The sequence below is a fragment of the Oncorhynchus tshawytscha genome, linkage group LG31 (genome assembly GCF_018296145.1).
Source record: "Oncorhynchus tshawytscha isolate Ot180627B linkage group LG31, Otsh_v2.0, whole genome shotgun sequence".
In the NCBI taxonomy this organism is placed as follows: Eukaryota; Metazoa; Chordata; class Actinopteri; order Salmoniformes; family Salmonidae; genus Oncorhynchus; species Oncorhynchus tshawytscha.
In genome coordinates this window covers 26,798,259-26,811,509 of record NC_056459.1, presented here as the reverse complement: position 1 = coordinate 26,811,509, position 13,251 = coordinate 26,798,259, and the positions used below count along the sequence as shown (strand labels likewise).

General features: G+C 51.1%; 1 protein-coding gene across 1 annotated transcript in view; it reads left to right on the top strand.

Moving 5' to 3' along the window:
- The window catches only part of LOC112240222 (adhesion G protein-coupled receptor B2-like), a 199,434-nt gene that overhangs the window by 130,603 nt on the left and 55,580 nt on the right, over positions 1 to 13,251 (top strand). The window contains exons 16-17 of the mRNA XM_042309838.1: positions 4,728 to 4,827; positions 6,139 to 6,210. Coding sequence (XP_042165772.1) covers positions 4,728 to 4,827; positions 6,139 to 6,210 — 172 coding nt within the window. The remainder of the gene's footprint in view (positions 1 to 4,727; positions 4,828 to 6,138; positions 6,211 to 13,251) is intronic.

The window sequence follows — 13,251 nt, the reverse complement described above, 5'->3', positions numbered from 1 at the left end:
TGTCCCCCTGTGTGTCTGTCCTCCCCATCCTCTCCTCCTGTGTGGCGTCCTCCTCCATCCTGTCTGTGTCGTCCTCCTCCATCCTGTCTGTGTCCTCCTCCTCCATCCTGTCTGTGTCCTCCTCCATCCTGTCTGTGTCCTCCTCCATCCTGTCTGTGTCGTCCTCCTCCATCCTGTCTGTGTCCCCCTCCTCCTCCTCCATCCTGTCTGTGTCCTCCTCCTCCATCCTGTCTGTGTCCTCCTCCTCCATCCTGTCTGTGTCCTCCTCCTCCATCATGTCTGTGTCCTCCTCCTCCATCATGTCTGTGTCCTCCTCCTCCATCATGTCTGTGTCCTCCTCCTCCATCATGCTTGTGTCCTCCTCCTCCATCATGTCTGTGTCCTCCTCCTCCATCCTATCTGTGTCCTCCTCCATCCTGTCTGCGTCCTCCTCCTCCATCATGTCTGTGTCCTCCTCCTCCATCATGTCTGTGTCCTCCTCCTCCATCATGTCTGTGTCCTCCTCCTCCATCCTGTCTGTGTCCTCCTCCTCCATCCTGTCTGTGTCCTCCTCCATCCTGTCTGTCCTCCCCATCCCCTCCCCCTGTGTGTCTGTCCTCCCCATCCTCTCCCCCTGTGTGTCTGTCCTCCCCATTCCTCTCCCCCTGTGTGTCTGTCCTCCCCATCCTCTCCTCCTGTGTGTCTGTCCTCCCTATTCTCTCCCCCTGTGTGTCTGTCCTCCCCATCCTCTCCCCCTGTGTGTCTGTCCTCCCCATCCTCTCCCCCTGTGTTTCTGTCCTCCCCATCCTCTCCTCCTGTGTGGCGTCCTCCTCCATCCTGTCTGTGTCGTCCTCCTCCATCCTGTCTGTGTCCTCCTCCTCCATCCTGTCTGTCGTCCTCCTCCATCCTGTCTGTGTCCTCCTCCTCCTCCTCCATCCTGTCTGTGTCCTCTTCCTCCATCCTGTCTGTGTCCTCCTCCATCCTGTCTGTGTCCCCCTCCTCCATCCTGTCTGTGTCCTCCTCCTCCATCCTGTCTGTGTCCTCCTCCTCCATCCTGTCTGTGTCCTCCTCCATCCTGTCTGTGTCCTCCTCCTCCATCCTGTCTGTGTCCTCCTCCTCCATCCTGTCTGTGTCCTCCTCCATCCTGTCTGTGTCCTCCTCCATCCTGTCTGTGTCCTCCTCCATCCTGTCTGTGTCCTCCTCCTCCATCCTGTCTGTGTCCTCCTCCTCCATCCTGTCTGTGTCCTCCTCCTCCAGCTCCTGTCTGTGTCCAGCCTCCTCCATCATGTCAAAACCTCTCATCCTCCATCAAACTGTGTCCTCACCTCCATCATGTCTGTGTCCTCCTCCTCCATCATGTTTGTTTCCTCCTCCTCCATCATGTCTGTGTCCTCCTCCTCCATCCTGTCTGTGTCCTCCTCCATCCTGTCTGACCTCCTCCTCCATCATGTCTGTGTCCTCCTCACCATCCTGTCTGTGTCCTCCTCCTCCATCCTGTCTGTGTCCTCCTCCTCCATCCTATCTGTGTCCTCCTCCTCCACCCTGTCTGTGTCCTCCTCCTCCATCATGTCTGTGTCCTCCTCCTCCATCCTGTCTGTGTCCTCCTCCTCCATCATGTCTGTGTCCTCCTCCTCCATCATGTCTGTGTCCTCCTCCTCCATCATGTCTGTCCTCCTCCTCCATCATGTCTGTGTCCTCCTCCTCCATCCTGTCTGTGTCCTCCTCCATCCTGTCTGTGTCCACGTCCTCCATCCTGTCTGTGTCCTCCTCCTCCATCCTGTCTGTCCTCCTCCTCCATCCTGTCTGTGTCCTCCTCCATCCTGTCTGTGTCCTCCTCCTCCATCCTGTCTGTTTCCACCTCCTCCATCCTGTCTGTGTCCTCCTCCTCCATCCTGTCTGTGTCCTCCTCCTCCATCATGTTTGTGTCCTCCTCCTCCATCCTGTCTGTGTCCTCCTCCATCCTGTCTGTGTCCTCCTCCTCCATCCTGTCTGTGTCCTCCTCCATCCTGTCTGTGTCCTCCTCCATCCTGTCTGTGTCCTCCTCCTCCATCCTGTCTGTGTCCTCCTCCATCCTGTCTGTGTCCTCCTCCTACATCCTGTCTGTGTCCTCCTACATCCTGTCTGTGTCCTCCTCCATCCTGTCTGTGTCCTCCTCCATCCTGTCTGTGTCCTCCTCCTACATCCGGTCTGTGTCCTCCTCCATCCTGTCTGTGTCCTCCTCCATCCTGTCTGTGTCCTCCTCCATCCTGTCTGTGTCCTAAAGTCCACCAGTTGAGGCGTCGCGTAGCAGACTGCTCCTGAAATGCTCCAAGTGTGGTGTGATCTCAAGTACAGCTCTCTCCAGCTCTACTGCCAGCAATGCCATGTTAGTCAAAACGACTCTTACACACCAAAACTTACCCTCGCACATTGAAATATACCCTCACACATCGATAGATACCCTCACACACCAAAAATGACCCTCGCACATCGAAATATACCCTCACACACTGAAAGATACCCTCACACACCAAAACTTGCCCTCACACATCAAAAGATACCCTCACACATCCAAAGATACCCTCACACCCCGAAACATACCCTCACACACGGAAACATACCCTCACACACACGCACATATACACTCTCTCTTTTTTCCTGTCTCTTACTCTCTCCATCTCTATCAGTATCCGTCTCTCCATATTTTTCTCTCTCTCTCCCTCTCTCCCTCTCCCTCTCTCCCTGTCTCTGTCTCTCTCTCTCTCCCTCTCTCCCCTCTCTCCCTCTCTCTCTTTCCCTCTCTCTCTCTCCCTCTCTCTCCTCTCCCTCTCTCTCTCTCCCTCTCTCTCCCCCTCTCTCTCTCCCTCTCTCTCTCTCTCTCTCTCTCTCTCCCTCTCTCTCTCTCTCTTTCCCTCTCTCCCTCTCTCTCTCTCCCTCTCTCTCTCTCCCTCTCCTCCTCTCTCTCCCTCTCACACTCTCACACTCTCACACTCACACACAATCTCAGTTACAGCTGTCAGTTACTTGTCTCTCACTTGGTCGTGTTCTGCATCGATCACACAGTCTGGAGGTCACTGTGGCTTTCAGTATGCCTGATGTGTGTGTCACTGTGGGTGCACCTGCATACGTGTTTGTCACTGTGAGTGTGCCTGCAAATGTTTGTGTGTAAGCGTGTGCATGTGTTATGAGAGTGTCGCCGTCCCAGATTCTAAAGGTTGAAGTACTCTCCCCCCTCCCCTCTACCCCTTCTCTCCCCCTTCTCTACCTCCTCCCCTCTCCCCCTTCTCTCTCTCCTCCTTCTCCCCTCTCCCCCTTCTCTCCTCTCCCCTCTCCCTTCATCTCCTTACCTCCTCCCCTCCTCCCCTCTACCCCTCCTCTCTCTCTCCTCTTCTCCTCTCCCCCTCTTCTAACTATCCCCTCTCCCTCCTCCCCTTTCCCCCTTCTCTCCCTCCTCCCCTCTCACCCTTTTCTACCTCCTCCCTTCTCCACCTTCTCCGCATTCTCTCCCTCCTCCCCTCTCCCCCTTCTCCCCTCTCTCCCTCCTCCCCTCTCCCCTTCTCTACCTCCTCCCCTCTCCCCTTTCTCTCCCTCCTCCCATCTACCCCTTCTCTCCCTCCTCCCTCTCCCCTCTCCCCTTCTCTACCTCCTCCCCTCTCCCCCTTCTCTCCCTCCTCCCCTCTCCCCCCTTCTCTCCCTCCTCCCCTCTCCCCCTTCTCCCCTCTCCCCTTCTCTCCTCTCCCCTCTCACCTTCATCTCCTTACCTCCTCCCCCTACCCCTCCTCTCTCTCTCCTCTTCTCCTCTCCCCCTCTTCTAACTATCCTCTCCCTCCTCCCCTTTCGCCCTTCTCTCCCTCCTCCCCTCTCACCTTTTTCTACCTCTTCCCCTCCCCCACTTCTCCCCCTTCTCTCCTCTCCCCTCTCCCCTTCATCTCCTTACCTCCTCCCTCTACCCCTCCTCTCTCTCTCCTCTCCCTCTTCTCTTCTCCTCTCCCTCTTCTCCTCTCCCTCCTCTCCTAACTATCCTCTCCCTCCTCCCCTCTCCCCCTTCTCTCCCTCCTCCCCCTCCCCTTTTCTCCCTCCTCCCCTCTCCCCCTTCTCCCCTCTCCCCCTTCTCTCCTCTCCCCCTCTCCCCTTCATCTCCTTACCTCCTCCCTCTACCCCTCCTCTCTCCTCTCCCTCATCTCCTCTCCCTCTTCTCCTCTCCCCTCTTCTTACTATCCTCTTCCTCCTCCCCTCTCACCCTTCTCTCCCTCCTCCCCTCTCCCCCTTCTCTCCCTTCTCCCCTCTCCCCCTTCTCTCTCTTTTCTCATCTCCCCTCTCCCCTTCCTCTCCCCTTAATCTCCTTACCTCCTCCCCTCTCCCCCTCCTCTCTCTCTCCCTCTCCCTCCTCTCCTCTCTCCCTCCTCCCATATCCCTCTCCCTCCTCCCCTCTTCCTCCTCCCCTCTCACCCTTCTCTCCCTCCACCCCTCTCCCCCTTCTCTCCCTTCTCCCCTCTCCCCTTCTCTCTCTTTTCTCATCTCCCCTCTCCCCTTCCTCTCCCCTTAATCTCCTTACCTCCTCCCCTCTCCCCCTCCTCTCTCTCTCCTCTCCCTCCTCTCCTCTCCCCCCTCCTCTAACTATCCTCTCCCTCCTCCCATCTCCCTCTCCCTCCTCCCCTCTTCCCCTCCTCTACCCCTCCTCTAACTATCCTCTCCCTCCTCCCATCTCGCTCTCCTTCCCCTCCTCTACCCCTCCTCTCCTCTCTCCTCTTGTCGTTCTTCTCTCTCAGGGCGTCCCTGTGGAGTTCCTGTGTAGTACTCCCTCTGCTGGCTCTGACCTGGATGTCTGCTGTGTTGGCCATCACCGACCGCCGCTCCACACTGTTCCAGGTACACTTTGCTGTTTTCACACTTACACACTGCACACATCTGCACACATCTGCACACACACACACACACACACACACACACACACACACACACACACACACACATATGTATCCAAGCTTGTATAACAATGTACTGTATACACTCTTTCAAACTCACTAACCTTTGCATGCATTCATACACACACTGATACACACACTGATACACACAACCTTTTGCACCAGAGGCAGATGCTTAGGTAGACACTACTGTCCATCCATCATCCCCATCCACAGCACCCAAGCAAAACCCAGACCTACTTGTAGCTAACAGCACTCACTGTTGCCACCAGTTGCCCGATCTCCATGTCATCTCCTGACATCCTCACTGGAATACTGACTTATAGCACGGTGTCCTGGCTGCATTCAAACTCTCATACACACACTGATACACACACTGATACACACACTGATACACACACTGAAACACACACTGATACACACACTGAAACACACACTGGTGCACCCACTGATACACACACTGATACACACACTGATACACACACTGATACAAACACTGATAAACACACTGAAACACACACTGATACACACACTGATACACACACTGAAACACACACTGATACACACACTGAAACACACACTGGTGCACCCACTGAAACACACACTGATACACACACTGATACACACACTGATACACACACTGATACACACACTGATACACACACTGAAACACACACTGAAACACACACTGATACACACACTGATACACACACTGATACACACACTGAAACACACACTGATACACACACTGATACAAACACTGAAACACACACTGATACACACACTGATACACACACTGAAACACACACTGAAACACACACTGATACACACACTGAAACACACACTGAAACACACACTGATACACACACTGAAACACTCTATCTCTCTGTCATTGTCAATGTCTCTCTCTCTCTCTCTCTCTCTCTCTCTCTCTCTCTCTCTCTCTCTCTCTCTCTCTCCTCTCTCTCTCTCTCTCTCTCTCTCTCTCTCTCTCTCTCTCTCTCTCTCTCTCTCTCTCTCTACCTCTCCCTCTCTCTCTCTCTCTCTCTCTCCTCTCTCTCTCTCTCTCTCTCTCTCTCTACCTGTCTCTCTCTCTCCAGTTCTCTCTCGGTCTCTCTCTGCCTGTATCTCTCTCTCTCTCTGTCTCTCCCTCTCTGTCTCTGTCTCTGTTTCTGTCTCTCCCTCTCTGTCTCCCTCTCTATCTCTCTGACTCTCTCTTCCTATGGTAACTGACAGACGTTCTAATCTCTTTCAGGTTCTGTTTGCTGTCTTTGACTCTGTCCAGGGTTTCGTCATCATTACTGTCCACTGTGCCATGCGCCGCGAGGTTAGTGTGTGTCTGAGTGTTTCTGTGTGTTTACTGTATGTAGGTATATGAAGAAATTCCGTTTAATTCCTGAATTGAAACCCAAACCCTGCTACAGATGGTCTCGTTTTCTCCTACTGAAGCGTACAGTACCAGCTAGCTAGATCGACAGAGGTTCAGCCCAGACAGTACCAGCTAGCTAGATAGACAGAGGTTCAGCCCAGACAGTACCAGCTAGCTAGATAGACAGAGATTCAGCCCAGACAGTACCAGCTAGCTAGATAGACAGAGGTTCAGCCCAGACAGCACCAGCTAGCTAGATAGACAGAGGTTCAGCCCAGACAGCACCAGCTAGCTAGATAGACAGAGATTCAGCCCAGACAGCACCAGCTAGGTAGATAGACAGAGGTTCAGCCCAGACAGCAGCTAGCAGATAGACAGAGATAGCTAGAGATAGACAGAGGTTCAGCCCAGACAGCACCAGCTAGCTAGATAGACAGAGGTTCAGCCCAGACAGCACCAGCTAGCTAGATAGACAGAGATTCAGCCCAGACAGTACCAGCTAGCCAGATAGACAGAGATTCAGCCCAGACAGCACCAGCTAGCTAGATAGACAGAGGTTCAGCCCAGACAGTACCAGCTAGGTAGATAGACAGAAGTTCGGCCCAGACAGTACCAGCTAGCTAGATAGACAGGGGTTCAGCCCAGACAGTACCAGCTAGGTAGATAGACAGAGGTTCAGCTCAGACATGGGAGGATTACTCTGCTTCAGCCTATATTAATATAATAGAGTTTTGTCCAGATGATCCAGGGCTCCTATAAAGAGATTAGTAAAACACTGTATGAATTAAGACGATAAGTCCCCAGTCCAATGCCCTCACTGTCCATTCTCAACAGACACACACAGAGTCTCGAAATACCCATTTACTAGCCACACACACACACGCACGCGCACACGCGCACACACACACACACACACAACCTAGACCCACTCCAATTCGCATACCGCCCCAACAGATCCACAATCTTAGATGACACAATCTCAATTGCACTCCATACTGTCCTTTCCCACCTGGACAAAAGGAACCATTATGTGAGAATGTTATTCATTGACTACAGCTCAGCGTTCAACACCATAGAGCCCTAAAAGCTCATCACTAAGCTAAGGACCCTGAGACTAAACACCTCACCTCTGCAACTGGATCCTGGACTTCCTGACGAGCCGCCCCCAGGTGGTAAGGGTAGGTAACAACACATGTGCCGCTCTGATCCACAACACCGGTTCCCCTCAGGGGTGTGTGCTTAGTCCCGTCCTGTACTCCCTGTTCACCCACGACTGTGTGGCCAAACACGACTGCAACACCATCATTAAGTTTGCTGATAACACAGCAGTTGTAGGCCTGATCACCGACAACGATGATACCCCCTATAGGGAGGAGGTCAAAGACATGTCAGTGTGGTGCCAGGCCAACAGCCTCTCTCTCAATGTGATCAAGGCAAAGGCGATGATCGTGGACTACAGGAAAAGGAGGGCCGAACAGGCCCCCATTAACATCAACGGGGCTGAAGTGGAGCACGTTAGAGAGTTTCAAAGTTCCTTGGTGTCCACATCACCAAAAAACAATCATGGTCCAAACACACCTAGACGGTCATGAAGAGGGCACGACAGCACATTTCCCCCCTCAACATTTGACATGGGTCCCCGGCTACACCATTGAGAGCATCGTGACTGGTTGCATCGCCTGGTATGGCAGCTGCTCGGAATCTGACCGTAAGGCGCTACAGAGGGTAGTGTAAACGGCCCAGTACATCACTGGGGCCAAGCTTCCTGCCATCCATGACCTATATACCAGGCGGTGTCAGAGGAAGGCCCAAAAAATTATCAAAGACTCCAGTCACCCAAGTCATAGACTGTTCTCTCTGCAATCGCACGGCAAGCGGTACAGGAGCGTCAAGTCTAGGTCTAAAAAACTCCTTAACAGCTTCTACCGCCCAGACTATTTACATTGACCCCTCACCTCCATTCTTTTTACACTGCAGCTACTCACTGTTTATTATCTAAGCTCTATGCATAGTCACATTACCCCTACCTACATGTACATATTACCTCGACTAACCTGTACCCCTGCACATTTACTCGGTACCGGTTCCCCCTCTATATACTGTATAATATTTTCTTAACTCTATTTCTTGAACTGCATTGTTGGTTAAGGGCTTGTAAGTCAGCATTTCACTGTAAGGTCGACACCTGCTGTATTCGGCGCATGTGACAAATACAATTTGATTTGATTTAACATAATGCACACACACACAAACACACATGCACACACACATGCTTGCATACACACACACACACACACATGCATCACACATACACACACACACACATCCATGTACTCACACACACACACTCACACGGCCCCCTATTGTGCACAAACATCAGACAAATATTTGATCCATTCCGTGGATACACAACATCTCTCTGTGTCACGCCCTGGCCATAGAGGCTTTTTATGTCTCTATTTTTGGGTTGGTCAGGGTGTGATTTGGGTGGGCATTCTATGTTCTTTATCTGTGTGTTTGTATTTCTTTGTTTTTGGCCGGGTATGGTTCTCAATCAGGGACAGCTGTCTATCGTTGTCTCTGATTGAGAACCATACTTAGTTACCCTTTTCCCCCACCTGTTTTGTGGGAAGTTACCTTTGTCTTTGTTCAGGGCACAGAGCCCAAAGCTTCACGGTTTGGTTTTGTTCTTTGTTTTGTCGGCGTCATTTTCAATAAAGAGAGAATGTACGCTTACCATGCTGCACCTTGGTCCAGTCCTTCAACCAGCCGTGACACTCTGTCTCTCCCCCCGATATGATATACATCACTTCATTCTTTATTGAGTAAACATATAGTTGGACATTAATGGACAAAAACTTTAAAGTCATACAGTATATGTTAAATCAATATCACAAAAGCGTAGGATTAGAGTTGCCCAAATCCAGGAATTATTTTAGTAAATATGAAAATCTCTGTCAGGGACTGAACCTAATCCCTAATAGCTGCAGCACAACGGGCAAGCGGATGATGTTGTCTCTGGGATGGAGAGAGACGTGCAGAGGAGAAGAGGGAGAGGAAAGGGGGAGAGAGACGTGCAGAGGAGAAAAGGGAGAGGAAAGGGGGAGAGAGACGTGCAGAGGAGAAAAGGGAGAGGAAAGGGGGAGAGAGACGTGCAGAGGAGAAGAGGGAGAGGAAAGGGGGAGAGAGACGTGCAGAGGAGAAGAGGGAGAGGAAAGGGGAGAGAGAGACGTGCAGAGGAGAAGAGGGAGAGGAAAGGGGGAGAGAGACGTGCAGAGGAGAAGAGGGAGAGGAAAGGGGGAGAGAGACGTGCAGAGGAGAAGAGGGAGAGGAAAGGGGAGAGAGAAGAGGAGAAGAGGGAGAGGAAAGGGGAGAGACGTGCAGAGGAGAAAAGGGAGAGAGAGAAAAGGGGAGGAAAGGGGGAGAGAGATGTGCAGAGGAGAAGAGGGAGAGGAAAGGGGGAGAGAGACGTGCAGAGGAGAAAAGGAGAGGAAAGGGGGAGAGAGATGTGTGCAGAGGAGAAGAGGGAGAGGAAAGGGGGAGAGAGACGTGCAGAGGAGAAGAGGGAGAGGAAAGGGGGAGAGAGACGTGCAGAGGAGAAAAGGGAGAGGAAAGGGGGAGAGAGACGTGCAGAGGAGAAGAAGGGAGAGGAAAGGGGGAGAGAGACGTGCAGAGGAGAAAAGGGAGAGGAAAGGGGGAGAGAGAAGAGGGAGAGGAGAGAGACGTGCAGAGGAGAAAAGGGGAGAGGAAAGGGGGAGAGAGACGTGCAGAGGAGAAGAGGGAGAGGAAAGGGGGAGAGAGACGTGCAGAGGAGAAAAGGGAGAGGAAAGGGGGAGAGAGAGACGTGCAGAGGAGAAGAGGGAGAGGAAAGGGGGAGAGAGACTGTGTAAAAAAGTTGCAGAGAGGAATAGAGGCACAGAGGCAGAGGGAAGATGGGGATTGAAAGAACATAGAGTTCATGGATCTATAGAGAGGGTGTGTTGCAGAGTGACACGATGTGTGTATCGGAGGGAGGGAGGGAGGGAGGGAGGGAGGGAGGGAGGGAGGGAGGGAGGGAGGGAGGGGAGGGAGGGTCTGTGGAGTTCTGTGGAAAATGTAATTTACCCGATAGGGAGTTAGAGAACATGGATGTATAGAAAATGTGATTAGCAGGAAGAGGGGAGGGAGAGAGATGGATCGAGAAATTAGGAAAGGAACATGTATGTATGAAAATAATGATTGTCGCAGAGAGGAAGGGAGGGAGACAAAAAGATGAAGGGAGGGAGACAAAAAGATGGAGGGAGGGAGACAAAAAGATGGAGGGAGGGAGACAAAAAGATGGAAGGGAGGGAGACAAAAAGATGGAGGGAGGGAGACAAAAACATTTAGAAATGGAGGGAGAAGACAAAAATGTAGAAATGGAGGGAAGGGAGGGAGAACAAAAAGAGGAAGGGAGGGAGACAAAAAGAGGAAGAGAGGGAGACAAAAGAGAGGAAGGGAGGGAGAAAAAGAGGAAGGGAGGGAGACAAAAAGATGGAGGGAGGGAGACAAAAGAGGAAGGGAGGGTGAGGGAAGAGAGAGAAGGGAGAGAGAGAGAAAAGATGGAGGGAGGGGAGACAAAAGAGATGGAGGAGGAGACAAAAGAGAGAAGGAGGGAGACAAAAAGAGGAAGGGAGGGAGACAAAAAGATGGAGGGAGGGAGACAAAAAGATGGAGGGAGGGAGACAAAAAGAGGAAGGGAGGGAGACAAAAAGAGGAAGGGAGGGAGACAAAAAGATGGAGGGAGGGAGACAAAAAAAAGAAATGGCAAGAAAAGGAGAAAGGGTTAATAAATAACACAAAGGGAGAACATTTAGAACATGTGGAGGAAGGAAAGTGTGAAGATCGGGAGAAATGTAGAGGGAGAGAGAGAATGTGAGAGAGGGAGGGTGAGGGAATGAGAGAGAGAGAGAGCCAGAGAATGTGAGAGAGGGAGGGTGAGAGAGAAAGAAATACAGAGAGAGAGAGAGAGAGAGAGAGAGAGAGAGAGAGAGAGAATGTGAGAGAGGGAGGGTGAGGGAGAAGAGAGAGAGAGAGAGAGAGAGAGAGAGAGAGAGAGAGAGAGAGAGAATGTGAGAGAGGGAGGGTGAGGGAGCCAGAAAAGTCAGTCATTTGTATGCTGTGAGAGGGAGGGTGAGGGAGGGAGAGAGAGAGAGAGAGAGAGAACACACTTTACAGTAAAATAATTTAAATGGAGATAATAAAAAAAAAAAACTGAATGCGTATATGGTAAAATGTGAGTGTAGTCTCAGGGAGGGTGAGGGAGTCTCAGTGTCAGTGAGAGAGGGAGGGTGAGGGAGGGTCTCAGAGTCTCAGAGAGAGTGTCAGTGTAGTGTCAGTGTATTGTCAGTGTAGTGTCAGTGTAGTGCCAGTGTAGTGTCAGTGTAGTCTCAGTGTGAGAGAGGGAGGGTGAGGGTAGTCTCAGGTCTCAGAGAGAGAGAATGTGAGAGAGGGAGGTTGAGGGAGCGAGTATAGATCCATAGGAAACCTATTTGACTTTGAAATGAGAAGTATGCAGCCATCAGAGTGCCAACTCACCCAGCAGGGGATGAGGAAAGCAGAGTTAACATAGAGAGGATGGAGAGAGAGAAAGAAATACAGAGAGAGAGGGGGGGAGAGAGAAAGAAATACAGAGAGAGAGAGATGAGAGAGAAGGATATAGAAAGATGCAGAGAGCGAGGGAAGGAGATAGATGGAGAGAGAGAGAGAGAGAGAGAGAGAGAGAGAGAGAGAGAGAGAGAGAGAGAGAGATGGAATGAGCGGCGATACTCCAGTGAATGCACTATTCATCTGACACGGCCTCTGCTCTGATCCAATATGCAGTCTCTCTCTCTCCCTCTCTCGCTCTCTCGCTCTCTCGCTCTCTCTCTCTCTCACACACACACACCGAACACCCGCTGTGAGTGAAGATGGCTTTTCTTTGGCGCTGCGGCTCACTTCAGTGTTCTGTTCTCAGATTCCACTCATATGGTGGTAATTTGTTGTCGTACTCAGCAGCCACTCAGATGAAAGTCAGTCATTTGTATGCTCAGGTGAAGATATGGTTGTCTTGATATCCTGGAGGGATGAAAGGACACAGATTACATATTAGCAGGGTTTATTGAGTCAGACACAACAACCACACAAAATCAAACTGAATTAAGTTGCATTTAAAATAGTAACACACTTTACAGTAAAATAATTTAAATGGAGATAATAAAAAAAAAAACTGAATGCGTATATGGTAAAATACACGTTTTGGTCAGTGTAGTCTCAGTGTAGTCTCAGTGTAGTCTCAGTGTAGTCTCAGTGTCAGTGTAGTCTCAGTGTAGTCTCAGTGTCAGTGTAGTGTCAGTGTAGTCTCAGTGTAGTCTCAGTGTAGTCTCAGTGTCAGTGTAGTGTCAGTGTATTGTCAGTGTAGTGTCAGTGTAGTGCCAGTGTAGTGTCAGTGTAGTCTCAGTGTAGTCTCAGTGTCAGTGTAGTCTCAGTGTAGTCTCAGTGTGTCAGTCTCAGTGTAGTCTCAGTGTCAGTGTAGTCTCAGTGTAGTCTCAGTGTAGTCTCAGTGTCAGTGTAGTGTCAGTGTATTGTCAGTGTAGTGTCAGTGTAGTGCTCAGTGTAGTGTCAGTGTAGTCTCAGTGTAGTCTCAGTGTGTCAGTGTAGTCTCAGTGTAGTCTTAGTGTAGTCTCAGTGTCAGTGTAGTCTCTCAGTCAGTGTAGTCTCAGTGTAGTCTCAGTGTAGTCTCAGTATGTCAGTATAGTCACAGTGTAGTCTCAGTGTGTCAGTGTAGTCTCAGTGTCTCAGTGTCAGTGTGTGTCAGTGTAGTGTAGTCTCAGTGTGTCAGTGTAGTCTCAGTGTGTCAGTGTAGTCTCAGTGTGTCAGTGTAGTCTCAGTGTAGTCTCAGTGTAGTCTCAGTGTCAGTGTAGTCTCAGTGACAGTGTAGTCTCAGTGTGTGTGTGTCAGTCTCAGTGTGTCAGTGTAGTCTCAGTGTGTCAGTGTAGTCTC